This window comes from Podarcis gaigeae (assembly GCF_964106915.1).
Source record: "Podarcis gaigeae genome assembly, chromosome: 2".
In the NCBI taxonomy this organism is placed as follows: domain Eukaryota; kingdom Metazoa; phylum Chordata; class Lepidosauria; order Squamata; family Lacertidae; genus Podarcis; species Podarcis gaigeae.
Genome location: NC_139679.1, coordinates 20,809,094 through 20,835,953, shown reverse-complemented (window position 1 = coordinate 20,835,953; position 26,860 = coordinate 20,809,094). Strand labels below are relative to the sequence as shown.

General features: G+C 43.8%; 1 protein-coding gene across 2 annotated transcripts in view; it reads right to left on the bottom strand.

The window, feature by feature from the left end:
• The window catches only part of ANKFN1 (ankyrin repeat and fibronectin type III domain containing 1), a 212,959-nt gene that overhangs the window by 12,977 nt on the left and 173,122 nt on the right, over positions 1-26,860 (bottom strand). For both annotated transcript variants that reach the window (XM_083727441.1, XM_083727442.1), the window contains exons 14-18: positions 26,140-26,355; positions 19,140-19,306; positions 15,795-15,942; positions 11,092-11,260; positions 1,964-2,130 (exon numbers count right to left, since the gene is read on the bottom strand). In XM_083727441.1, coding sequence (XP_083583567.1) covers positions 1,964-2,130; positions 11,092-11,260; positions 15,795-15,942; positions 19,140-19,306; positions 26,140-26,355 — 867 coding nt within the window. The remainder of the gene's footprint in view (positions 1-1,963; positions 2,131-11,091; positions 11,261-15,794; positions 15,943-19,139; positions 19,307-26,139; positions 26,356-26,860) is intronic.

The window sequence follows — 26,860 nt, the reverse complement described above, 5'->3', positions numbered from 1 at the left end:
AAATTATACAAGAAAAAAAAATCAAAAGGCTGGAAAATGGCGGTGAGATGTACAGTACCACTTGGGTTCAAAAGGCCTAGGTTCTGTATCCTGAACTCTGCTGAACTCTATTCCAGGAGTGGAATACTTGTGTCTCATCAGATGCTGTTGGCCTCCAACTCCCATCATCTTGGACCACTGCCCATGCTGGCTTGGGATGATGGGAAATGGAGTTCAGCTATGTCTGGAGGACTGTAAGTTCTTTGCCTTCTCCTTCAGTCCCATAATTCTCTCCATTCTAATGGTAAACACAGAGAAATATGGCAAAATTCAGAAGGATATTAGGAACCTAGAAAGTTCTGGTGAATTCTAGGCATGTCTACTCAGAAGTTAGCCTCATTGAGTTCAATGGGGCTTACTCCCAGGAAAATGGGATTGCAGTCAAGGCGTGGGATCATATCCACAGGGTCATCCATACGTACAGCATTATACTGCTGCTAGAGTTTCTAGTCATAATTCGGTGATCCTCGTGTAAACCCTACAGTTGTAGAAACTGCCTAAATTGCACCAGTATTGTTCCAACAGGCCTTTATAGGAACTGATTGGAAAAGGCTAGTGTTGTGATGTTCTGTCTTGTTATTATATGTATTTTTACTAGCTCTTTTTATTATGATCAGTTTAGTTAGTGTTTAGCTGCTTTTAAATGACTTATCCTTTCTACGTTTCGAGCTTGTTCTATTATATCTGTAAGCTGCACTGAGTCCCGGTCTGGGAAGACAGCAGGATACAAATAAACAAAGTGAAAATAAATAAATAAATAAATAAATAAATAAATAATAAACCATAGCCAGAGTAATTCAGTACACACTACCCCCATATGATTCAGTGATCGAATTAGCAGCATTTCAGTTTGTGCTATTGTACTGGGAACTAGGCACTAGGTAAGGTTTGCAAATCGAACTAAATTTCCCCTGCCTTCCACTAATTAACAAGGGTTGTAACGAACCCTTGCCTAAGCTGCTACTGAACTGAATGGAAGCCATCTAAGAGCAAAGGACTGGCCCATTTTAAGGATGCTGGGGGACAGAGGCGTAGGTAGTATCGGGGGGCCACAGGGGCAGTTGCCCCGGGTGCAAAATTGTTAGGGGCATGGAATGTCAACACCCAGTGCTGCCTCAGTGCAGCTGTGGGCTTCCGTTGCTGGGCTCTGTTGAAAACAACTTCTCCATGCGAACCAGGAAGTGACCTCTCCAGACAATGGAATGACACTTCTTTCCTTAACTCTGCAGCTGCAATCTCCTGGATGATGTGGACACCATTAGGCAGCTGAATGTGCATGCGTTCTCTGTCCGTTTCCCTCCCTCCTGCTCTGTGTGGCTCTGGGCACTGGCAACCCGCGCTACACCACTGCTGGGGGAGGACAGCTTCCTGGCGAACGGTGCTCCATACCTGATCTGTTTGCCTCCCACCCCACCACCTTCATGGGTCCCCCAAATCTCTTGCCTAACCCAGCTGCTGCTTCACATCACCTCACGGTAGGGCCGCCTCTGTCAAAAGAAACAGTTGTTGGCGGGGTGTGCATGTTTCATTGCGGACTGACAGTCGGAGTGGTTGTGGGGCCTTGTGACATTAAGAGAAGAAAGGCTACGACCCAGCCTAAATTGAGTTTTTTTCTTTTGCTCATATTAGAGAGGTAGGGGTGGGAAATGGGATTTATAACCCAAACTGACACGCTTCTCTGCAACACTCCAGTATAACTGTCATATGATTTTATCCATGAAATTTCTCTCAGAAAGCAAGCAAGGGGAAAGTGGGGTGGGGTGGGAGGGAAGAGCTGCAGAGTGGCTATTTCATAAAACCCAAATTGTATTTTGACACTAAACGTCTTTATGCTGTGCCTTTGCCCAACAATTCTCCATTTAGGTTCCAAATTACAGCCCCTGCTAGAAATCACCTTTGACTAGTCGGAAAAACAGACGGTTACCTGTGTGTAATCTAGGACTTGCTGGTGTCTTTGTTTAGCTGCAGCGACTTCACCGTCTGAAATTGCTTCCCTTAGGGATTGCTGGGTGCTCAGAAAATCTAGCTCTATGACAGCGGAAAGGCGGCAATACAGACTAATAAATTTCTCCTTGTAACTGCAAAAATGAACTGTGGAGACAACAAAGCACAGAAGCAAGTGTGTTAGAAAGACACACAGACACAGAGGCAGCTCTCAAAAGCCTTACCTTTCTGAGGATCTTGAGAGAAATAAGCTGTCATTGCTTGTGTTTATCCCAGAAAACAAGTGTTTTATATATCTATATCTATATTTAAAAGGTTATAATTCCAGAGGAGCAGCAGCGAAAGCTACAGAGAGTCTTGTGGTACCTTGAAGTTTAAAAGATCTAATAGTGGACTAAGCTTTCATGGACCTGGTGCTTCAGCAGAGTTCCATTCCGTGACATATTGTTCCTGGTTAAGGTATTTATGTTCAGTCCAGTGGATTTGGGCATATGACAGTGAAGACTTGGTCCACCACCTTTCCAATAATTTCTTGTCCATGTACCTGGGGATGCTGACCAAGTCTATTTTGTCTGTCCCTGTAACACACTGAGAAGTTGATGGGGTGGTGGTGGTGGAATCTAGAGCTCCCCCAAACCCCAGAATAGTTACAATCACATTCCAAAATAAACACATCCTTGCACATGAGCAAAGACTGCATAACAATGGAGCTGGCCCTCAGTCCTATGGTAGGGTCGTGGGCAGATGGTTCTTCATTTGTGCCTTTTTAAAAAAATGTAAGTGACTAGGATTGACCAGGGATCTTCTGCATGCAAAGCACATGACCCCTTCTCTTTATAACCGCAAGTATTTTTAGACATTTCATGTAGATAATGATCTAATGATGCCTGGACATTCTGAGTGCATGTTGGCCAAAGTATTGCTCTCTCTATTGTTGACATGCTATCTATCCATCATCTATCTATCTATCCATCATCTATCTATCATCTATCAATCTATCAATCTATCTATATCTATCATCTATCTATCTATCATCTATCTATCTATCTATCTATCATCTATCTATCTATCTATCTATCTATCTATCTATCTATCTATCTATCTATCTATCTATCATCTATCTATCTATCTATCATCTATCTATCTATCTATCTATCTATCATCTATCATGTATCTGTCTATCATGCATCTATCTATCATCTATCATCCATCTATCAATCAATCAATCAATCAATCATCTATATCTATCTATCTATTATCTATCATCTATCATCTATCTATCTATCTATCTATCAATCTATCTATCTATATCTATCATCTATCTATCTATCATCTATCTATCATCTATCTATCTATCTATCTATCTATCTATCTATCATCTATCTATATCTATCTATCTATCTATCTATCTATCTATCTATCTATCTATCATCTATCTATATCTATCTATCTATCTATATCTATCTATCTATCTATCTATCTATCTATCTATCATCTATCTATCTATCTAATCTATCTATATCATCTATCATCTATCTATCATCTATCTATCTATCTATCATCTATCTATCTATCTATCTATCTATCTATCTATCTATCTATCATCTATCTATCTATCTATCTATCTATCTATCTATCTATCTATCATCTATCTATCTATCATCTATCATCTATCTATCTATTATCTATCATCTATCTATCTATCTATCTATCTATCTATCTATCTATCTATCTATCTAGCTATCATCTATCTATCTATCTATCATCTATCTATATCTATCTATCTATCTATCTATCTATCTATCTATCTATCTATCTATCATCTATCTATCTATCTATCTATCATCTATCTATCACCTGTCTTTGGCTGTGTTAAATTTGTGCTTCTCTTGTGGGCTGTAACTTCTCCTCCAAAGATACACCTCTTTCCCAGGAATATCATGGTAGCATTTGAAACAGATGTGTGGACGTGTGGCACTATGAAGCCTCACTCCTGCAAGTGCTCCTTTAAGGCAGGGACGAAAACTTTTTTTTTACTCCTGTGGAAAGCACGTGGTGGCAGCGGCGGGTGGGTGGTCAGAAGCTGCTTGGTGCGTTGGAAGGAGCGTGGCTCACATGGGGAGAAAGTCTGCAGAGATGACTTTTGCTCTGCAAGCCACCCTCCATATCACCATTGCAGGAGAGGGCAAATTCAGTAACATTTTGTAGTGGCTTTGGCACCCTGAGTGGGCTGCGGCAAAGACCTCTGAGGGTTGCATATGACCAACAAGCAGCAGGTTAGCCACATGTGCTTGAAGGGGACCAAAGGTGCCAACCTGTGCCGGTGTCATCACATGTGTGCCATCACATTGCAACGTCATGAGCAGCCAGGGTCTCCTTCCACAGCAGGAGGAGGATTAAGAATGACCATGAAAACCATGCAGTGCTTGGCTCCATGTTCAGCTCCTCTGCCCTCTGTTTGTTTGAAACATTGGGGGCAGCCCTCCAACAAATTACTGAGAGGTCCCGACATAGCTCGGCCACCCCCAAGATGGCACCCCTGAAAGTGACAGCACATTTTCAGGTAGAGTGGTAGAGTGATCACCAGGTCTCAGTGATGATGACCTGTATTTTCCCGTCTTAAGAACAGAGGAGAGACCACTGGATGAGGCCAATGGCCCTTCTAGTCCAACATCCTGTTCTCACTGTGGCTGACCAGATGCCTGTGGGAAACTCATGAGCAGGATTTGAGCACAAGAGTTCTCTCCCTTACTGTAGCTTCCAGCAATCGGTCTTGAGAAGCACAAATTGCTGCTTCCAGCCATGCAAGCAGAGCATAGCCGCACTGGCATCCTCAACATCTTCACAGTTAAAAGAAGAGCCCAGTCTTCAGAATTTGGTTTGTGGTTTTTTAAACTGCCCCCCTTGCATTCTGCCTGATGAAGAGTTCGAAAATATGCAGACTTTCATTACATCTACAGAAGCTGGCCCAATTAAAAAATATCACCTTACCTATAATACTTGCCGATCGGAAGGTCGGCAGTTCGAATCCACTCAGCAGAGTGAGCTCCCATTGCTCTGTCCCAGCTCCTGCCAACCCATCAGTTCAAAAGCACACCAGTGCAAGTAGATAAATAGGTACCACTGTGGCAGGAAGGTAAATGGTGTTTCTGTGCGCTCTGGTTTCCGTCACGGTGTCCTGTTGCGCCAGAAGCGGTTTAGTCATGCTGGCCACATGACCTGGAAAGCTGCCTGTGGGCAAATGCCTCTTGGCCTGAAAGCGAGATGAGCGCCACAACCCCATAGTTGCCTTGACTGGACTTAACCGTCCAGGGGTCCTTTACCCTTACCCAGTGGCGTAGCATGGGGGGGTGCAGGGGGGCCGGCCGCACTGGGCGCAACATCTGGGGGTTAGGGTTAGGGGGCGCAAATTACTTGCCTTGTCCCGGGTGCTGACAACCCACGCTCCGCCACTGCCTTTACCTAGTTTGGTATACTTTCTGAAAAAAAGGATTTTCAATTCTGAATTCCCCCCACCCCTCATGGAACTGAAAAAGAAAGCACAAGAAGAATTGAATCAGAAGGACTTCCAGCTCCTCCTTCTTGTCCATGCTGTTTTTACCAGGTGTATATTCTTTCCCATGTAGGCAATCAAATTTTCTCTTAGCACATCAGTAGTCGAACAGTATCCCTGTCTTCACAGAATAATGCAAGGGTGTGTGTGTGTAATGCTAAATTGGTTGCACAGAGGAAATAGCTGCATTTTCATGCCTCAAAAGTGACTTTTTGCATCATTTTTCCTTCCAGGCAATCAATACTGCAGTTGGATGGTTTATCAATGCTTTTGCAGGGAATGGGTTTATTTTTGCAGGAGCCATTGGCACTAGTTTTGCACTGCATGCTCATTCCCCGTGTTATCCAATTTTCACAGCATGCTGCAATGGCAGCAACGTATATAAATGACTTTTAAAAAGGTGAACATGGAGGAAAACAAGGCAATCTGTGGGGATTATTAGCCTTATTAGGCAAATGTGTAAATCGCGTGATAAGAGAAAGGGCTCAGTTGCATCAGAACTGCAGTTCTGGAAGGAGCAGCAGGGAACTTTCCCATTCCATCAGTGAAAGGATTTCTGCTTGTCTGACAGGACGTCCTCCCTCACTCCCCCATGTACATGTCCCCAAGTCTGTCTCAGATGGTTGGGAGAACCCCCAGAAGAGAACTAAGGGGGTGCATGTGGACAGGGAGAGGCAGAGAACATCCCATTTCACAAGCAGAAATCCCTACAATGATGGAAAGTTTGTCGTAGTTGCAACCAGGGTCACCAACACGCTCTGCTTATGAACTTCAACAAGACATCTGTCTGGCCAGATCTCTAACTCAGTGTGCGCAGTACTTTAACACTGATCCCTAACCCAAGGTGGCAATGCATGGAAAAACCGATGAATGCCCTCAATAATTGTTACTAATCTTACTGCCATATTCCGAGTGAACCCACTGAAATCAATGGACTTAAATGATTTAAATCAATTAATTTCAATGGTTCTGTTCTGAGTATGAAACTGGCTATGGCCCACAGAAATACAATTAACTACCCTCACATTTCCTTGTTGCATTGTTTCAAAAGCCTGCCAAACCTATTTGACCAGAGATGGTGCGTAAAACCAACAAAGAGGTGCATGCTCTGGTTATCTTCTGCTTGGACTACTGCAATGCGCTCTACGTGGGACTACCTTTGAAGGTGACCCAGAAACTACAACTAATCCAGAATGTGGCAGCTAGACTGGTGACTGGGAGTGGCTGCCGAGACCACATAACACCGGTCCTGGAAGACCTACATTGGCTCCCAGTATGTTTCTGAGCACAATTCAAAGTGTTGGTGCTGACCTTTCAAGCCCTAAACGGCCTCGGCCCAGTATACCTGAAGGAGCATCTCCACCCCCATCGCTCAGTCCAGACACTGAGGTCCAGCACTGAGGGCCTTCTGGTGGTTCCCTTACTGCGAGAAGCAAAGTTACAGGGAACCAGGCAGGGGGCCTTCTCGGTAGTGGCGCTCGCCCTGTGGAACGCCCTCCCATCAGATGTCAAGGAAATAAGCAACTACTGTACAGTGGTACCTCGGTTTAAGAACTGTCCTGTTTAAGAACGATTTGGTTTATGGACTCTGCAAAACTGGAAACAGTGTCCCAGTTTGCGAACTTTATCTCGGTCTAAGAACGGAATTCGAATGGTGGAAGGGCACTGGTGGCAGGAGGCCTCATTACGGAAAGCGCACCTCGGTTTAAGAATGGTTTCGGTTTAATAACAGACTTCTGGGATGGATTATGTTCATAAACCAAGGAACCACTATATCTGACTTTTAGAAGACATCTTAAGGCAGCCCTGTTTAAGGGAAGTTTTTAATGTTTGATGTTTTATCATGTTTTTAATCTTCTGTTGGGAGCTGCCCAGAGTGGCTGGGGGAAACCCATCCAGATGGGTGGGGTGTAAATAATATTATATGATGATGATGATGATGATGATGATGATGATGATGAGATGGGAGTATTTGCCCCTTGGGAACCAAAGACTCTCCCAAGCCCCTTTCGTTTCTGTGAAAATCTGTGGTCCATCACCAGCATTAAAATGTTTGGAGACACAAACTTTTCATATCTCTTTCTGAACATTGCATATGGTGGGAAATCAAGCCAATCTGTTTTGCAAAGAGATCACTAGCAGGATGATCTCAGCCTACAACTCAAAGGAGAATAGTCCTGACTCTTTCTGCTCCCCTCCCAAACGTCTAGCTCCTGCAGTAGTCCAGGGAGCAAGCAGCATGTGGTCTGACAGCTCACACCAGACGTGTGGCACCATTAGTGAAATTGCAGCTGCTGCTGCCGCTGCAGCTTCTAGCCACTGTGGTTGGAAGCCAGGCTGTTAATGTTACTGTAACAAATGTTGCTTCAACATTGCCTTTTGTGGTTTTGCAATTACAGATTCAGTAGCCGCCAACTAATAGGGAGTGGAAGCTTCTAATAATCTGGAGGTGAATCACAGCCATTTTATAGGCACTGGGGAGAAATGTGCAATAAATCAGACAGAAAATGGCCTCCGCTCTAGGGCACAAGATCGGTTGCTTTTTGTTGGAAAAGTAAAATTGGGCTTTTATTGGAATTCTCCCTGCAGTACTACAAAGCCCCCACACCATAAATTCACCGCATTGAGAGACAAATGAGCAAAGTCTGCTGAATCCTCATTGTGTACGGCAAACTACTTTGCCATCTCCATTGCTGCTCTAATCTACAATTGACATTAAAAAAGTTTGTGATTTTGCCTTGCTTGATCTGTTTCTAACATGCAGACTTGGGTCCCCTTTAAGGGGAAAAAAAGATGCTAGTTCTCTGTGTTACAGACCCTCCAAGTGTGCTTATATTCCAGGGATAGTTTTGTATTTACAGAAGCCAAGGAGATAAGTAACTATGCAACCTTTAGAAGACATCTGAGGGTAGCCCTGTATAGGGAAGTCAGATGGGTGGGGTATAAATAATAAAATGATAATGATGATGATGAAGGAATAAGACACCCCTATTTTCATTGGAGAAATGTTGGAGGGTATGGTATTAAATACTGGAAAAATATGTTGAAATGTAAGGCTGAACTCATAATTTTTGAATATCTGAGGCTACTAACAGTGTTGATTCATAGTTGCTGGTCACAGAAGGCGTATGGTGATCGTGGGAGATTAGCCTGGCAAATTTGGCCTGTGCATTAGTCATACCCCAAGAGCTGTGGTATGTAAGAGATGTAACCACCTTGCCCAGAAACGAGCTTTATGAATGACTCATAAAAGAGAGCTGGCAAAGAAAGAACACATTATTCTGGGAATGGCTCAATCTTCCTATAAGTTTATATCACTTAGTGTGTGTATTAGGGTTATAACAGTCTTACAACTTCATGCTCCTATAGCTTAGTTAGATAAACTATTGCCTAAAAACAAAGGAATGAACTGTCATTTCCATATTTGGGGGGAAAAGGTCACCCCGAAATCAATAAATCAATTTTTGTATATGTAACTGTATAATGTATTATGTAATGGGCACAGCCTGGACAGGAAAAATAGAGGTTGCAATTTTTGAAAAACTTGTACAATGTACATCACTTCTTATTGCTTAGAATAAATTGAGGTTGCAGTTTGTCTTTGTCTCTGCTGCAAGCACCATAGAGTTCCCACATCACTTTGATTGCGCATTCTGTGCACTGATTACTTCTTGTTATCTGGTCTATGGAGGCCTGTTGCTTCCAGTGATTCTCCAATACAATACATTACAGCTGTCTAGGAAGTTCCAGACAGCTGTAAAAGTTCTAAACAGTTCCACAAAGTTTTTCAAAAGTGCTAATATACTTTTGTAGTAATGTTACATACATGCCGATTCAAACTTTTCATTTCAGGGTGACCCTTTTTCACAACTGAGAACAATTAGTCCCTTCTGCAAGGTTTCTGAGCAAAAATTCATCCCTTTACATTATAGGAAATCCTTCTTGAAAAAGTTATAAACCTATTGTGCATGCGTGTGTTTATAGATATGGGATAGCTTAAGGGTAAAAGACCCCTGGATGGTTAAGTCCGGTTAAAGGTTAAATGATAGGGTTGCGGTGCTCATCTTGCTTTTCAGTCTGAGGGAGCCGGCGTTTGTCCACAGACAGCTTTCTGGGTCATGTGACCAGCATGACTAAACCTCTGCTGGTGCACAGAGGACCGTGATGAGTGCCAGAGCACACAGAAATGCCATTTACCTTCCCGCCACAGCGATACCGATTTATCTACTTGCACTGGTGTGCTTTTGAACTGCTAGGTTGGCAGGAGCTGGGACAGAGCAATGAGAGCTTGCCCCATCGCAGGGATTTGAACTGCTGACCTTGCGATTGGCAAGCCCAAGAGGCTCGGTGGTTTAAACCACAGCGTGACCCGCGTCCCTTATACCTATGGAAACATGCATGAAAGATGACTGTTACTTGTAAGGAGGGGGCATGGATGATAGGGTGATGGTGACAATTCAGTCTCAGTGGCAGAGGGGTTTAATTGCGTGCAAACAAGCAGCACTGTATAGCCACATTGCGCATCATGCACAATGCTATCACGATATTTGCATGGTCTGTTTCATGAATATCTTGGTAGTTTGCTGCCTGAAATCCACCCATGCTTTTCCTAGTACTGGATCTGTTGGAGAGAAGGAAGCTGTTGGAGATTAAGGAAGCTTTTGTTGAACCAAATCAACCATCTGGCTCTGTATGTTTTCCCCTGAAAGTGGCTGATACGGAATGCTTCCTGGCATTTCAGCAGCAAGGGCTACCAACCAGAAGACTGTGCTTGCTGGTCACATTCCCAGACCCTTATGGTATGAGAGAAGCCACCAGCTCTCTGTGGCACTCCAGATGTTACTGGACTTCAGCTCCTGTCAGACCAAACCATCATCATTAGGGATGATGGAAGTTGTACCTCACCAACCTCTGGAGAGTCACACCTCTGTTCTAACAGCTGTGAGGTCTTCTTGCATCCCATGAACAGCGTGTAAAACTCGGGATTATGTGCACTCACACTTATCCTACTGACCGTCAATACTGCTTGCACAACAGTTGTCCGATTTCAACGGGACTAAGTCTGGATCTGGCCGGATAACAATAAATAAATTCTACACCAAGCTCAGCTTCGTAATCAAATTGGTAGTGGAGAGGCAGTCGGAGATGGGTGATCCACCTTCCTTGACCATATTTTGAAATCAAAAGCCCTGCTAAGTCAGCTTTGAATCATTTTGCTTTTGCCGAATGCCGCCTGAACTGCCCATTTCAATATTCGCTATTCTTCATGCCTATAACCAAAGGGCCGTGTTGTTGCTCGATAGCTTGTGGACTAACTGGCTTCTACATTCCTGTAGTTATGACTAGAGCATGTAACCTGGTAGCTACGCTCCTTCTATTACTTGTCTGTAGTCGGAGAGAAAAAGTTGTTGCCAAGAAATCATCACGTGATCTATTGACTCTCCGCTGGGACGGGGGGGGGGGGAGGCGAGGGGCTGGAGGGGAACAGATACAACTTTGTGATTTTATTATAAGGCGACTGGGTTAATATTTCTAGGTGAAGCAAGGTAGTATACCGAGTTCAAACATCTGAAGAGGGAGGTTAAGGAATCCTGAGTGCGGGGTGTAAGGGTTATTCTGTCCTGGGGCAGTGCAGACGTCGTCTGAGGCAGGGAGTAGGAGAAGAAAGGACACATTGTGACCCAGTTCCAACACCTCCTGTGTATACAGACGGAAGAGCTTAGCCTGCAGAGGAACACGCACAGAGAAGAAATGGGGGTGGGCGCGGGGGGGGGGGAGGAGAAAGGGGAGGCGAGAGTTACAGCATCGTACTTATATAAACAACCCCCAAAATTGTATAAAACATTAGCGCAAAGTTGCACAGCATCAAGATATAGGGGGTTTTTTGTAAAAGAGAAATGGGGGGGATATATACCTGTATATATATATATATATATATATATATATATATATATATATATACACACGTGTTTGTGTGTGTGTGTGTGTGTGTGTGTGTGTGTGTGTGTGTGTGTATATATATATATATATATATATGCTTTCGTAGATTTTCACGGGTACAGGAATGCAGGTTTTGGTGTCCTCGGGTGTCTTCCCGTGTAAAAGTTGGGGTGTCTAGGCGACGTTTCGACGAGGTCTCACTCGTCATCTTCAGGCTGGTGCTTTCGGCTTCTTGTTACTGGAACAGAGCGGGATCTCAATGTTTGAGTTCCTATAAATACTGTAGAGGGGGTGTGGTGTCTAGCCTCCAATGTTCTGGGCAGAGAGGAAGTTCCCAGGCTAGTGTGCCTTTTCTTCTTTTGTTCCTTAATTACTTGAGAGATACCAAGTAATTAAGGAACAAAAGAAGAAAAGGCACACTAGCCTGGGAACTTCCTCTCTGCCCAGAACATTGGAGGCTAGACACCACACCCCCTCTACAGTATTTATAGGAACTCAAACATTGAGATCCCGCTCTGTTCCAGTAACAAGAAGCCGAAAGCACCAGCCTGAAGATGACGAGTGAGACCTCGTCGAAACGTCGCCTAGACACCCCAACTTTTACACGGGAAGACACCCGAGGACACCAAAACCTGCATATATATATATATATATATATCCAGGGGGAGAGAGAGAGAGAAAGGCCATGTGTGTGTTAATTTTGCTTCATAAAATAAAGATTTAATGCTCCAACGTTCCACATTAAAAGACACACACGTACACACAACACAACCCCTTGCCTCCCCCCAGAAAATAACATTTATGTTTCTTATTAGCCAGAAAACGATCACACTCCATGAGCTTTTCAAGATTATGATTGTATAATTATGTGAAAACATGAAAATGAATTCAATTAAAAACCTTTAACATTCAATTTAGGAGCTGGTTAGCAAAACTATGCAGATCTCTCCCCCCTCTCCTTTTTTTCTTTTTCTCTTTGGCTTGCTTCCTCCCTTACCCTCCCCATTTTCTCCCTGCAGCCTGTCACCAAATGGGGCAATGAAAAAGATTTAACAAGCCGCACTGAGAAAAATGAAAATGAAATAAGTATCAAACAGCAAGAGGCATATGTTTGATTAAAATCGACTTTGATGCTAAATGGAGGCGTCGAATCAGCTAGGACCATTATCTAAGCTTGTCATCTCTCCCCCATTTCAGGATATCAGTCCTTTGTGTAGGGGTGTGTATGTGTGTCAGACTCACCAACTCTATTTTGCTGAGGTCTCTACAGCCCCTCAAATGTCCACTGGGACAAGGCTCAGCCCCGCAATCTTGAGGGAGCAGAAGAGGCCTGGCGGGAAGTCGCCTCAGGCTGCATGACCATCTCTTGGTGCTGTGAAACCTGGAAGGAAGTTATTCTGGGGCAGCAGAGCGTTGGGAGATATTGTGTGGACCAGCGTGTACTGGCATACGAATTTTGCATTTTTTGAGAGTATGGCCATCTTTGACCAACAAACACTCTGATTTGGAAGCCATGGTAGAAGATTGAGATTTCTATTCTATTCTATTCTATTCTATTCTATTCTATTCTATTCTATTCTATTCTATTCTATTCTTATAAATTAAGTTACGTGAATCAGCGCTACAAGAAAGAAGTGTGGTAGTAACTTACATGGTCTATGTTTCCTAAATCAGCTTCAGCTCAGGGGAATGGATTTTAGGTGATATAGCTACCAATAAACCATGCGGGGATGATCACATCTCAGTTTATTAAGCAGAGATATGCCTGAGCTTTTTTTTGGCCTGAGAATATGGCTCCTTTGTTCCTCCTGTTGCTACGAGCTGCAATAAAATGGGGGAAGCCTCTAATTAACCAGAGTTTCTCATTCCATCTGAACCAAGAAGCTATGGTTATGGCTTCAGAACAAGTCAAGCTATTGAACCAATGTTTGTTCGTTTAATATCCTGGTTTGTTCTGAAGCCGGTAACCATAGTTTCCCAAGTTTGAACAGAACAGGAAACTGTGGTTTAATTGTAACTTCCTGGCTTAATTGTGGCTTTGTGCACCAGCAAATATGATTTATGATTGTTGGGAGTACATGTATGTGTGTATGTGTGTGTACACACACACACACACACACATTCATCCAAGGTTGTCTCACTTTTTTATTTCTTTTAATATATATCAAACAAGACTAACAAAATATTCAAAGAAAGAAAGAACTTGAATTGTTGAATCGTTGGAATACATTTTATCCAGAAAAATCTTGGCATGCTTGAACTAATTCCTGGCCCACTCCTTTTGGATCAAGGATTGATCCATATAGCCTCCAAAATATGTCAGAATATGGTAGCATTCTATTACTGTGTTTTATTTATTTTTAAATTTCAACCATACCTAGTTCCAGCCCACCAACAGGCTTTCATGGTGGCATACAAACTTAAAACTACAACACAAAAGGATAAAACACAAAGAGAAACATCTGCAACAACAATAAAAATCAAGAAACAAGAGCTGCCAATTATAAAACAATCGGCCATCATCTGCCCACGTAGAAACTTTTTTTGGTTTTGGAAAATGTCTGTATTCAAGCTTTTTCGGGGTAAAGAATTGCCCAGGAAAGTCCAGCAGCTCTGAAGAAACCATCAAGCATGTGTCTTCGCAGGATCTAGCTATTTGAGCTTGCTATGTGGGTAAGTACAGGGCTTTTGATTTACTGGAAAGACTGTGATGGGCATAAAAGAGGTGGCACATTTAAAGAATGCTGGGTATAAGTCAGAGAGCCTGGCTTAGTTAAGCAGCATACTGACATTACACATTTTGACATTCACATGTACGCATGTAAAGGTAAAGGAGCCCTGGATGGTTAAGTCCAGTCAAATTTGACTATGGGATGCGGCACTCATCTCTGCTTTCAGGCCAAGGCACCCAGCGTTTGTCCACAGACAGCTTTTTCGGGTCATGTGGCCAGCATGACTAAACTGCTTCTGGTGCACCAGACACCATTTACCTTCCCACCGCAGTGGTACCTATTTATCTACTTGCATTGGTATGCTTTCAAACTATTAGGCTGGCAGGAGCTGGGACAAAGCAATGGGAGCTCACCCCGTTGCATGGATTTGAACTGCCAACCTTATGATCGGCAAGCTCAAGAGGATCAGTGGTTTAGACCACACTGCCACTCGCATCCTGCCCTGTATGCATGTAGATCTGATCAGTGCATGGAGGTCAGGAGTGGTGCCAGCAGAGGCAAACAATGGATTTTATTGATTTACTGAGAACTGCTTTGGGATTTATTTATTTTTAATGGAAAATGGCAGGAGAGGATTTAACTAAAATTAAATAAAATTTCTCCACTGATTAACCACGCATCTTGCGTTGTCTGCAAAGGGTTTATCAGGCCTCCATTGATACTTAAACGACTTTCTCGTAATTCTTTTCTCTGATAAAAATGGGCGGATGTCACTAGACTGGATTCAGGAGACTGTGGCTTGTACCACTGAAAATGACTGCATCAGGATGCTTGCAGTCAGCTCTCATGGGCTGAATAGGGGTGAGAGAATCATATAGTTGCTAGATCCTACAGCCAAATCTTTCTTGCTGCATGCGAGCACCGAGCACAGCACTGCAAAGGACCACAGAGTTACCTGTTAGCATTGGCTCAGTGAAATGCTCCTCCACACTTAAGACTTTGGGACTTGGGTGCACAAAGAAGAAGTCGCACCATTGCGTCACCTGTCCTTACCGTCAAACTACTTTTCACACACTTTCAGGGGTGTACAAGACCCAGTTGTAACAGGACTTTGCCTCCTTATGGCAGGCCATTTCATCTACATGGTGCTGATTATTGTCCTGCCTGGTAGTGATGTACCGTGTCAGGGTTCTGCTGTGGATTCAGACCCCTCTGCAACTCTGAGCATCCTTTTTTGAAAACATGGCAAAGGCAACGCAGCCATGATGTCTGTAATGGGCCCAGAATTGGCCTCCACAGTCACTTACGGACTCACTGTTAAACTGTGTTTATGGAAGACAATCTTACTTGGCTACGAGTGATCAAAGAAGAAGAAGAAGAAGAAGAAGAAGAAGAAGAAGAAGAAGACGACGAAGAAGGGAACCCTCATCCATTCAGCCTCTTGTGGACTAAATGAAACCCACCCTTCCCATATAGGCCACACACTGCAGGCAAACAAACATGACCTTCAACCAGCCCTGGATTGTATGGTTCTGAAACAAAATGGCAATGATAAGCAAGAATATATTTACAATTCAAGGCGTGAGGAAGAGTGTGATGTTCAAATTCATCCACAAATCGAAAGTGTCGCAAACAATGCATCGTACCTGTCGTAGAGGAAGACTGATCTGTTTCAGGAGAGCTTTCACAGCCACCTGGAGCTCCACGAACAGTTGAGTTGGACACTCTGCGGAATGATCCATATTTTCCATAGATTCCGAGCCAGAAAGACTTTGGATCCATTCCCACTCCTCTCTGTATACGGAGTGAAGTTTAAAATTAGAAATACAACAAAAGTTCACTGCACAAGGAAGAATTTACTGTACGTATGTTTGGGCTCTGTTGAAGTTTTCGTTCTCAGATAGTAAAAAGATTTCTAAACTTATAACAGGCCCTATTGCTTGCGGTTAAAAAAAGGGCCAACTTTCTGATTTCATTCTCGTCGAGTGCGCATATCAAGCCGGAGACTTCTTTACCAAGGTCTTAATAATAATAATAAAAAAGCCTTTGAAACATTTCAGCTTTCTTTGACAAGAGGGCTGTTCCATGTTTCTATAATCTTTTCGCACACACGCCTTGGGCTACGGTGGCATTTTTCCAGGGGTCTCCGTTTTCTCATCAGGCATTTGATTTCTAGCACTGAACACAGCCAGCGAAAACTGCTTGGATTTTGGTAGGCACATTTCATGCCCTGGCCCCCTCCTTATGCATGGGCGAGGAGGCAGCCTTGCCTGTGATTGCATGGAGAGAAGGCAGGTTGAGGTACACAGTTGGTCATTGTGTATGTTTCTGAGCCTGCACTTATTGATGGGCGAGTGGGAAGGAGGCATGCCAAAGTCGTGGGTGAGCTCACTGGGTGCCTAAGAGCTCAGCATCATCCTTCCATCTTCCTTCCAGACCCATTTGTGGCTTGGCTTACCACCCGCCCCCTCTGATCACAGTGAAGAACTATCCAGTCATTGGATGAGACCAGTTGAAGAAAATAACACAACACGATGGCCAATAACAATGGCACTAAACACTATTGATAGACTAATACAAACGATCAGAAATTGCAGCCAAAGTCTCTAAATCTTCTTCACCAGTCGCGGTGGAATAATTCAAAAGTTTGAGATATACATAATCTGTCACCAAATATTGCCAGAAGAGAGTTTCCGGATAACCAATCTGTTTCGTTCTATGCTTCATTGGTCAATCTTGATCAATTCTTCATCAGCCAGACTTGTAAGAATTAATATGATAAGGATGCAGTTCAATTTCTTAACAAGCATATTCTGATCCAGAGCATATTTTCTACAGTGTTTATATTTACTTATGTGTAAGATTGGCTTGTTAAGAAATTGAACTGCATGCTTCTCATGTTAATTCTTACAAGCATTGAACGAAACAGATTTTTTATCCGGAAACTCTGTTCTGGCAATATTTGGTGACAGATTATGTATATATTGAACTTTTGAATTATTCTACTGCGACTGGTGAAGAAGATTTCGAGACTTTGGATGCAATTTCTGATCGTTTGTATTAGTCTATATAAATAGTGTTTAGTGCCATTATTATCAGCCATCATGTTGTTATTTTGTTCAGCTTGTCTATATTGCAACACAGGGGTCTGTTTACGGATTGGGTGAGACCAAGCAGGAAGTCAACCTCTGCCCCTAAATGGCTGTGGGATCCAGGTCAATTGGTTTGCCTACTTTACATCACAGACAGTGAACAGGTGTTGTAAAATTGGTCAGGTGAAGGGATAGTGCAGGTAAAGGATTTTGGCAGGTACCCTGAGGAGACAGATGGTTGAAAGGTTTCCCTGGATCAGTCTCCCAGGTGCAGAGGGCTTGCGGGCAGGAGACAGAAGCCCTTTGAGGTTGAACCAACTCAGTGATGAGCATCTGGGAAGATGTGTGTGTGATGATAGAGACAGGATACTTCAGGAGGTGTGGCTAGGAGGAGCACATGTTAAGGGCGAGAGAATCTGTCCATTTCTACTTTTCTCCATTTTTCCCATTCAGTCCTCCATAATTCCACATCAGTTCATATTTTTTTGTGTTGGTAACTATATCTATGCCTATATCTAGATCTAAACCACTCATGAAAATTCATCAGTATTTTAGTGCGAATTTCGCCTGATGTGCACATTTCTGTGCTAAATTTCTGTACTAAATTTTGCCTGTTTGCCCCCTTTCCATGCAAAGCGATTTCCTCTGATACCATGCTTCTTTTGGTATGTTATTTTCACAAACACATACATTTTAATTGACACTTCACCCTAGTATATACACTCTTGTACAAGGCACATGACTGGAGAACTGCATTGCAAAATTCAGAGAGGTGAGAATTTTGAAGGTTGGCTGTGCTTTGGTTTGTGTATTCCTAGGTCTGCCCCTGTAAATGTAGCTTTGTTTGGGAAATATTCTGTGATCCCACCTAGCAAGAATGTGGATGGGGAACCAGCTGGGAACTTCTGCCATGCTAGGTAAAAAAAGGTAAAGGTGAAGGAGCCCTGCATGGTTAGGTCCAATCGAAGGTGACTATGGGGTTGTGGTGCTCATCTTGCTTTGAGGCTGAGGCAGCCGGCGTTTGTCCACAGACAGCTTTCTGGGTCATGTGGCCAGCAGGACTAAACCACTTCTGGCTCAAGAGAACACCATGATGGAAACCAGAGCGCATGGAAACACTGTTTCCCTTCCCGCCACAGCACTACCTATTTATCTACTTGCACTGGCATGCTTTCAGACTGCTAGGTTGGCAGGAGCTGGGACAAAGCAACGGCAGCTCACCCTGTCACAGGGATTCAAACCGCTAACCTTCTGATTGGCAAGCCCAAGAGGCTCAGTGGTTTAGACCAGTGTTTCCCAACCTTGGGCCTCCAGCTGTTTTTGAACTACAATTCCCATCATCCCTGACCACTGGTCTTGCTAGCCAGGGATAATGGGAGTTGTAGGCCAAAAACATCTGGAGGCCCAAGGTTGGGAAACACTGGTTTAGACCACCGCACACCCGCATCCCTTCTGTTATGCTATCCTGAAGTTGCACTGCTATACATATTTGGCTGCCAATAAACTCCATTGACAACAATGAAACTTACTTCTGAGTTGACATGCATTGGATTGCAAGTCTGCAAGTATCTTGGGTGTAATAAAAAAATATCTATTTGCCACTTTATAAAAGTAAATCTGAATGGCAATTTCAAGTTCACTAGCATGCATTTAAAAAGTTCAGTGAACTAGTTCGGTTTAGTAAGGTAGGAACTGGAGCTGGAGTTTAACTCCTGCCTTTAGTACGGATTCTTTGGCACTGTCTCTGCTGCTTTCAACTTTATTTCCCTGTGTGTGAAATGCCAATTAACCCTATACCTGTATTCTCTATTCAGTGGGGCTCAATCCCAGGTACCTGGGTCAGCAGTCCCCAAAGTGCTAACTAAAAACTAGGTAGGGTGGAAATATTCTTTCACTTACCTGGACACATTGCTGTTGTCTCGGATTTTAACATGACAAAGAATGTTGGGCAGCTTTTGCAGCACCAGGACTTTTATCTGGTCCACCGAGCTGCAGAGTTTCAGGTAGCCTAAATAGAGGCCAGGAGCCAGGCGCTGTTGGCTCCTTCTGTGATAGGAAAGAGTGTCCTGTTGGAGAAGAAGAAGAAAGAGAGAGAGGAAAGGACCTCAGCATTGGCCTAGATAAACTTTTTGGAATTGCTCCCCTAGAAAATGATTTTTTTAATAATAATATTTTATTCGTTTTTCCCATATAGAAAGTTACATTTGTTACTCAACAATTATATTCCAATTCAACGAAACTAGTGGCTTCCCACTCACCCAGCATCCATGTTTATAACCCAAATCACATACAATTGCGTTTTAAGGTTCCATCTTACCCCATTTCATCCCCACTAAAATGTTTCATAATATATTCTGCTGTTTTCTTACATTTTGAACCCCGCTGTGGTCTTTGCATATGGGAAATAGCTTTTCATATAGAGATTCATATAAGAGATTCTAAATTTGTATCTTTTATCAGTGCCGTCAATTTTGACATTTTCCATAGAAAACGGGTTAAAAAAACCAGACGATGATATTGCAGGAAGAGTGTGCATGTGTATAGTGGTACCTCGGTTTTCGAAAGTAATCCGTTCTGGAATACCATTCGGGTTCTGAAGTGTTTGAAAACCGAAAACTCAACAGCCAAAAGCTAGGCCTCAGGGTATTGAATTCAGCAGAAGCCGCATGGCATGCTCGACTTCTGAGGCGTGTTCAAAAACTGAAGCATTTACTTCCGGGTTTATGGTGTTCGAAAACCAAAATGTTTGTCTACGGAGACATTCGAAAACCGAGGTACCACTGTATGTGGTTATATATATATATATATATATATATATATATATATATATCTCCCTGCCTCTTGGGTTCTACTTTCCCTCCAATCACTGACTTTGGTACTGCAGCTACAGACATGCGCTTTTTGCTTTTGTTTCTGAAAGATCCATTGAAGTAAGCTCTCAAAATTAAGTGTGGAAAGGCTTGTGTATTTAAAAGTAATTTTTGGTGGAACTGCTATTGACAGGACTTGCACGAACAGTTGCATTAGAGGGAAAATAACATGTGGAGGAGAGGGGGCGGGCCTCCATGTGTTCAAGGGTGTGTGGAGATCAGGGGCGGGACCAGCGAATTGCAACCCTGAGCCCTATAAATCTGTTGATTTGTAGACTAATGTTCGAGTGTCCTCTGAACAAAGGTGTCCATCTTGCACCAATTGTTTTTTTTTGGGGGGGGGGGAGGAGCCTCAGCTGATGCAGCAGAAGGAATCTGCCGGCGCATTCACAATGGCTTCTTGTCAGCTTTGAGCCATGTATTTAGAATTGGAAATGATCCTAGACCTGTTGAGTTAAGTGCCTAGCTCTAAATGAATGAGAAAAGCATTCTAATTAATACATGGAAGATCCAGCACTAATTAGTCTCCCACCCCACTGCTTCAGTGTTAGGATGGAAGCCAGTTACAGACAATCCCACAGTAGTGTCCAATTAGCTCAGCTGCCAGGTACAGAAACTCATGGCTAAGAGTGTCTTTTCCGTCCTTGCTAATGTTCTCTGTTCTCCTCAAGCGTATAAACTAGTCCCTCAATATTTGCTAAGGTTGACAGGAGGGGGCCAACAGGAGAAAACTGGAAATGCCACCAAAATTTGCTTTAAGCACAATTTCGGAGGTGAATTTGGAGGGCCCTGCTGAGGTTAACTATCTGAAGGAACTTAGGGAAGCAGACTTTTACTTTCTTGGGCTCCATGATCACTGCAAATGGTGACAGCAGTCACAAAATTAAAAGATGCCTGCTTCTTGGGAGAAAAGCAATGACAAACCTAGACAGCATCTTAAAAAGCAGAGACATCACCTTGCCGACAAAGGTCCGTATAGTTAAAGCTATGGTTTTCCCAGTAGTAGTTATGTATGGAAGTGAGAGCTGGACCATAAAGAAGGCTGATCGCCGAAGAATTGATGCTTTTGAATTATGGTGCTGGAGGAGACTCTTGAGAGTCCCATGGACTTCAAGAAGATCAAACCTATCCATTCTGAAGGAAATCAGCCCTGAGTGCTCACTGGAAGGACAGATCGTGAAGCTGAGGCTCCAATACTTTGGCCACCTCATGAGAAGAGAACACTCCCTGAAAAAGACCCTGATGTTGGGAAAGATGGAGGGCACAAGGAGAAGGGGGCGACAGAGGACAAGATGGTTGGATAGTGTTCTTGAAGCTACCAGCATGAGTTTGACCAAACTGCGGGAGGCAGTGGAAGACGGGAGTGCCTGGCGTGCCCTGGTCCATGGGGTCACAAAGAGTTGGACACGACTAAACAACAACAACAACAACAACATCTCTTAAAGAGAAGTCCCAGCAAAGGAAGAATGGATACAAAAACTTATAGAATATGCAGAAATGGCGAAACTTACCGGAAGAATAAGAAATCAAGATAACAAGCTTTTTATGAAAAAATGAAAATGGTTTATTGAATATTTACAAATAAATTGTAAATAGATAGAAACATTAGCAGGATTATTGGAATAACCTGCGGTAACATAAGAGTATATATTTACAGTAGACAATTGCCATATTTTTCACTCCAAAGATGCACCTGACTATAAGACGCACCTAGTTTTTAGAGGAGGAAAGGGGGAAAGCCCTGTATTTTTGGGGATCAGCTCACAGTTGTGCAGCTTCTTTTGCAAAGGGGGAAAGCCCCTTTTTTGAGGATCAGCTCAAAGTTGTTGAGCTTACTTTGCAAAGGCAAAAAAAATCCTGTTTTTATGGGGTTCAACTCACAGTTCTGCAGCTTCTTTAGGAAAGGAAAGGGAGCCGTTTCTACCAGTTTCCAGACAGATAATCTAATCCGCCAGTCACATGTCGCTGGGAAAACAAACAGCCTCCGTCTGCAGAACATTCAAAAATGGAGGCCTGGGCAAGGGGGCGGGGCCAGAAAGGGAGCCAGCGATCGACCACACAGTCTCTCCATAAGACGCACAGACATTTCCCCTTACTTTTTAGGAGGAAAAAAGTGCGTCTTATGGAGCGAAAAATACGGTAAATAAGTTAAATGAATTTGGATATGCAGAAGATATTTTTTAAAAATAAATTTAATGAACCGCAGAAAGCGGGGGAAGGAAGTCAAATTTTGAAAAGTTAAATTGATTGTAAAACTAATGAAATGTATGAACTCAAAAAGTATAAATTAAAAGTTAAAAAAGAAAGAAAGTAGTTCTTCGCACAGTGCATAGCTAAACTATGGACGTTGCTCCCACAGGAGGGAGGGTGGACTGGGTAACCCTCGGGCTCCCTTTCAAATCTACAATTCCATGAAAGAGGTAGTGGCGGCCACCAGCCTTTCTGGCTTTGTAGGCAGATTAGACAAATTCACGGAGGAAAAATGACTCTCAGCCATGATGGCTGTGTTCTACCTCCACTGCCAGAGACATTATGCCTATACTACTTGCTGAATTTGCAGGTCGACAGAGTGCTGTTGCGCTCAAGTCTTGCTTGTGGGCTTCCTGCAACCATCTGGGCAGTGGCTGTGGGAACAGAATGCTGGACCACATCAGCCTTGGGACTAGGTGGGCCTTTGGCCTGATCAGGCAGGGATCTTATATGCTTATGCCGTTCTCACTGTTAACTTTAGCATTTGAGCCTGGATAGCTCAGTTGGTTGGAGCGTGGTGCTGATAAGGCCAAGGTTGCAGGTTCGATCCCCATTTGGGACAGCTGCATACATTGCAGGGGGTTGGACTAGAGACGATCCTCCAACTCTAGAATTCCATGATTCTATGTAGACTCAACGGAACTTTTTTGAGAGCCAGGAACCCATGACCTTGCGAACAACTGCTCTATGTGGTGGTCTACCAAATCTATGCACAACAACATCTCTCTAGCCACTAAAGAGTACTAGAATGACTCCACCTACCCAGGCTAGCCATTGGCTCTCCTCCGCAGGAAGGGTTGTCTAGAAAGGCTTTCAGCTCAGGGTGGGATCTTGCTCGGCCAATGATAGCCTTTACTGGCTCTTTACTGAATGTCTGCTGTTGACTTCGCTCTGGTGTCAAGATGGCCCTAGCAACATTTCCCAGGGGGACAGAGCGATTCTCCACACGCCCAAGTTGCCAGGAGATGTTTGCCTCAAACAATATAAAGAAGCGATCTTTTTGAAAGTCTCACTGAAAGTTTGCATAATTTCTCAGGGGCACCTCGTACATATTTATGGAGTGTATGAATACAAATTGATTGGCATCTCAGTATTGGCAAGGTTTGGCTCAAGCTAGGCTTGAAGTAAAATGCTTTGTGAGCCCACACAGCCAAAGAGTGGGTCTAGAAAATGTTGCTTACATTTCAGCACCTGAAAAGCAGAAGCATCATTCTTCTAATTCAGGGTTTCCCAAATCTGGGTCCCCAGCTGATTTTGGACTACAACTGCTATCATCCCTGACCACTGTTCCTGCTATCTAGGGATGATGGGAACTGAAGTCCAAAGTCAACTGGAGACCCAAACTTGGGAAATCCTGCTCTAGTCAGTGGCTCCAAAAGCTGGCAGTGAGCGATACCCTATTTTTAAGACCATTTCCCTTTCAAAATCAAGCCTTGACCACTTGAGATGCCTTCCTGGATCTCCTGTCCTGTGTATCTTTTTCTATCCTTTCTTCTTCATTGAGAATTAAAACTGTTTCTACATATTATTTGCACCCCAAACTCCACTCAGATAACCTAAATTCTGGAAGCAGGAGATGGGCAGGTGCAACACTGGAATGTGGTGAAGAAATTGCCCCCTTCCCCCATGCTTGGGTACCAGGTGGCAGCCAAGTTAGTGCATGGGCTTTTGATGCCACCCAGTGGCAGTGGCTTACAAGTGTCAACAGTGAGCTACAACTGCAGTCCATCAGGAGCTAAAACATTCTGGAATAAGATGCATGCTGATTGAGCAATGGACATCTAGGTGATTGGCCAATTGCCAATTTTGGATGGGGGACGTGGGTGGCGCTGTGGGTTAAACCACAGAGCCTAGGACTTGCCGATCAGAAGGTCGGCGGTTCGAATCCCCACGACGGGGTGAGCTCCCGTTGCTCAGTCCCTGCTCCTGCCAACCTAGCAGTTCAAAAGCACATCAAAGTGCAAGTAGATAAATAGGTACCGCTCTGGCGGGAAGGTAAACAGTGTTTCCGTGCGCTGCTCTGGTTCGCCAGAAGCGGCTTAGTCATGCTGGCCACATGACCCGGAAGCTGTACGCCGACTCCCTCGGCCAATAAAGTGAGATGAGCACCGCAACCCCAGAGTCGGCCACGACTGGACCTAATGGTCAGGGGTCCCTTTACCTTTACCTAGATAGAGAGCATTCCTTAAAGATTACTCTAATAAATGAAGCCAACTGCCATCCTGAGTTATGTGTGCCACTGGAGAGGGTGAGAATTAAGGCACCCGGCCCCATGCCTTCACTCCTGAAACTGTTGCATTATCTGCCATTGCTATGCTTTGCTCCAAACCAAGGCATTCAGATCTTCATTGTCACAAGCTTTTCATGAACAAAATACCCATTTGATGATCATTAAGAGAACTGCCCCCTGCCCGCAATGGGAACTTGGTGGAAATGTGATCAGACCTGGGGTGGTTTTTTTTGGGGGGTGGGATGGGGGTTGGTCCTTATATAAAAATATACTCTGTTCTCCTCACCCTGCTTTTTCATATGTGTAATGCATTTTTAATACCACAAGCCTAGCGTAGATTCAGTGAGCCTATTCTCACTCTCACATCTCTTTTAAATTAGGCAAAGCCCCCAATGGGGAGAGCGGCGATGTGGTTTATTATGAGCTGCTGATTTTCAGTGCTTAATTCCGATTGCTCCAGCTGGCTTCTCCGGAGCTATTATGGAGTTAAATGGGTCGGCGAGATAAATGCTCGCAATAGCTAATATAGGAGGGAGACAGAAGCAGGGCTCCGTTGAAGCCAGGGAGTTGGCTCTGGTTTCTTGTGCCAGGGCTGCCTGTGAGGTTTTCCTGCACTCCCAGTTTGGCATTTCACGCTCTACCAAGCTATATGAGAAGAAAGGGCCATGGGATCATATGCCAGGACACAGTTTCTTGGCTGGATGTCCTGATTGTTAAAGTGCCACAGCCACCCTACTTCTTGTTGAACATTTTCTGGCATTCAGGTTCTGTTGTTTTTGCCTAGCTGTCTTGCAATCACCATCTTTGCTGAGCCTCTGCCTGATTTTTCTCCTCCTGCATTTGTCCCCATCTTTCTGCTTTTGCCCAGAATTCTTAACTCAGCTTGTTTGCCTGGTGTTCCTAGGTGGGTGTCGATTCAGCAAAGACTTTCGAATGACTTGGGCTATCAACTACCTCCCAGTAGTTGAACTTTGGCCCCTTGGCAATCGGTCTGACACTAAGTTCAACCAAATTAAATCTCGATCTGGTGTGTGCATATGGGGCTGATATAACATTGGCCATAGTCCCACCCGTGATATGGGCTGTGCCCCATAGTGGTTGCTCTTTTTGAAAAAGAAAAAATTGGTTGCCCATGCCCCAAAGACAAATTTCCACTAAACAGCTCAGTCTGTTAGAGTAGGCTTCCTCCAACTCAGCCCTCCAGATGGTTTTGGCCTACAACTCCCATGATCTCTAGCTAGCAGGACCAGTAGTCAGGGATGGTGGGAATTGTAGTCTCAAAACATCTGGAGGGCCGAGGTTGAGGAAGCCTGAGTTATGGTGCTGATAACCATCAAGGTCGCAGGCTCGATCCCATATAGAATAGCCACATATTCCTGCATTGCAGGGGGTTGGACTAGATGACCCTTGGGGTCCGTTCCAATTCTACCATTCTATGATTCTATAGTGAGCTGCATTTCAGTTGCTGGGTCCCCAATTTTCAGGGTCCTCCCCACCCCCAAGAAGGAAAGCTTGGTTAGTTGAAAAGTTTAACATAGCAAAAAGATACCTGGATTGTGATGAGCAAGATGTCCAATGCAACTGGTTCTTCCGGTGTTGAAAGGGATTTCCTCTGGCTTTGTAGTTTGGATATCTGCATCCACTTGCCATTAAAAAAGGAATAGAGAGTCTCCACTTCTCTTATTGTAACTATGATGATATTGCCATGCCGGTCCTTGATTGGTTCATAGTAGACTCGGCCCAAGTTGTGTGTACCAAGCAGATTCTTTATGCGGCAGGTGGGAGAGAGGGGAAATGAAATACATCAGAAAGCATCATTATTGGCTTATTTTCACAAATACTGGTATATATACACCACCGTCGATGATCTGGGGACCTGAGTGGAACTGCTACCAGAACAGCTGGCCAATGCAAGAGGAAAAGACAGCATAACAGCTGGGCCTTTAAAATATCCACAACATCAGCTTTACACCTTCCCCACTTTTGCAAGATGGTAAATTCCAAACATGAGCAGCTGCCTATAACCCTCCTGGTGAGTCTGCAGATGTGCTGCAATGACAGACTCACTGTGCCTGGTATCTCGGTTTTCGAATGTCTCGGAAGTCGAACATTTTGTTTTTTGAACGCCGAAAACCCGGAAGTAACTGCTTTTGTTTTAGAACACTTTTTGGAAGTCGAATGTGCTTCTGTATTGAGTTTTCCGTAAGTAAATGCTTCCGGGAGTAAATGAATCGGTTTTCAAACATTTCGGAATGGTCTTCCGGAATGTA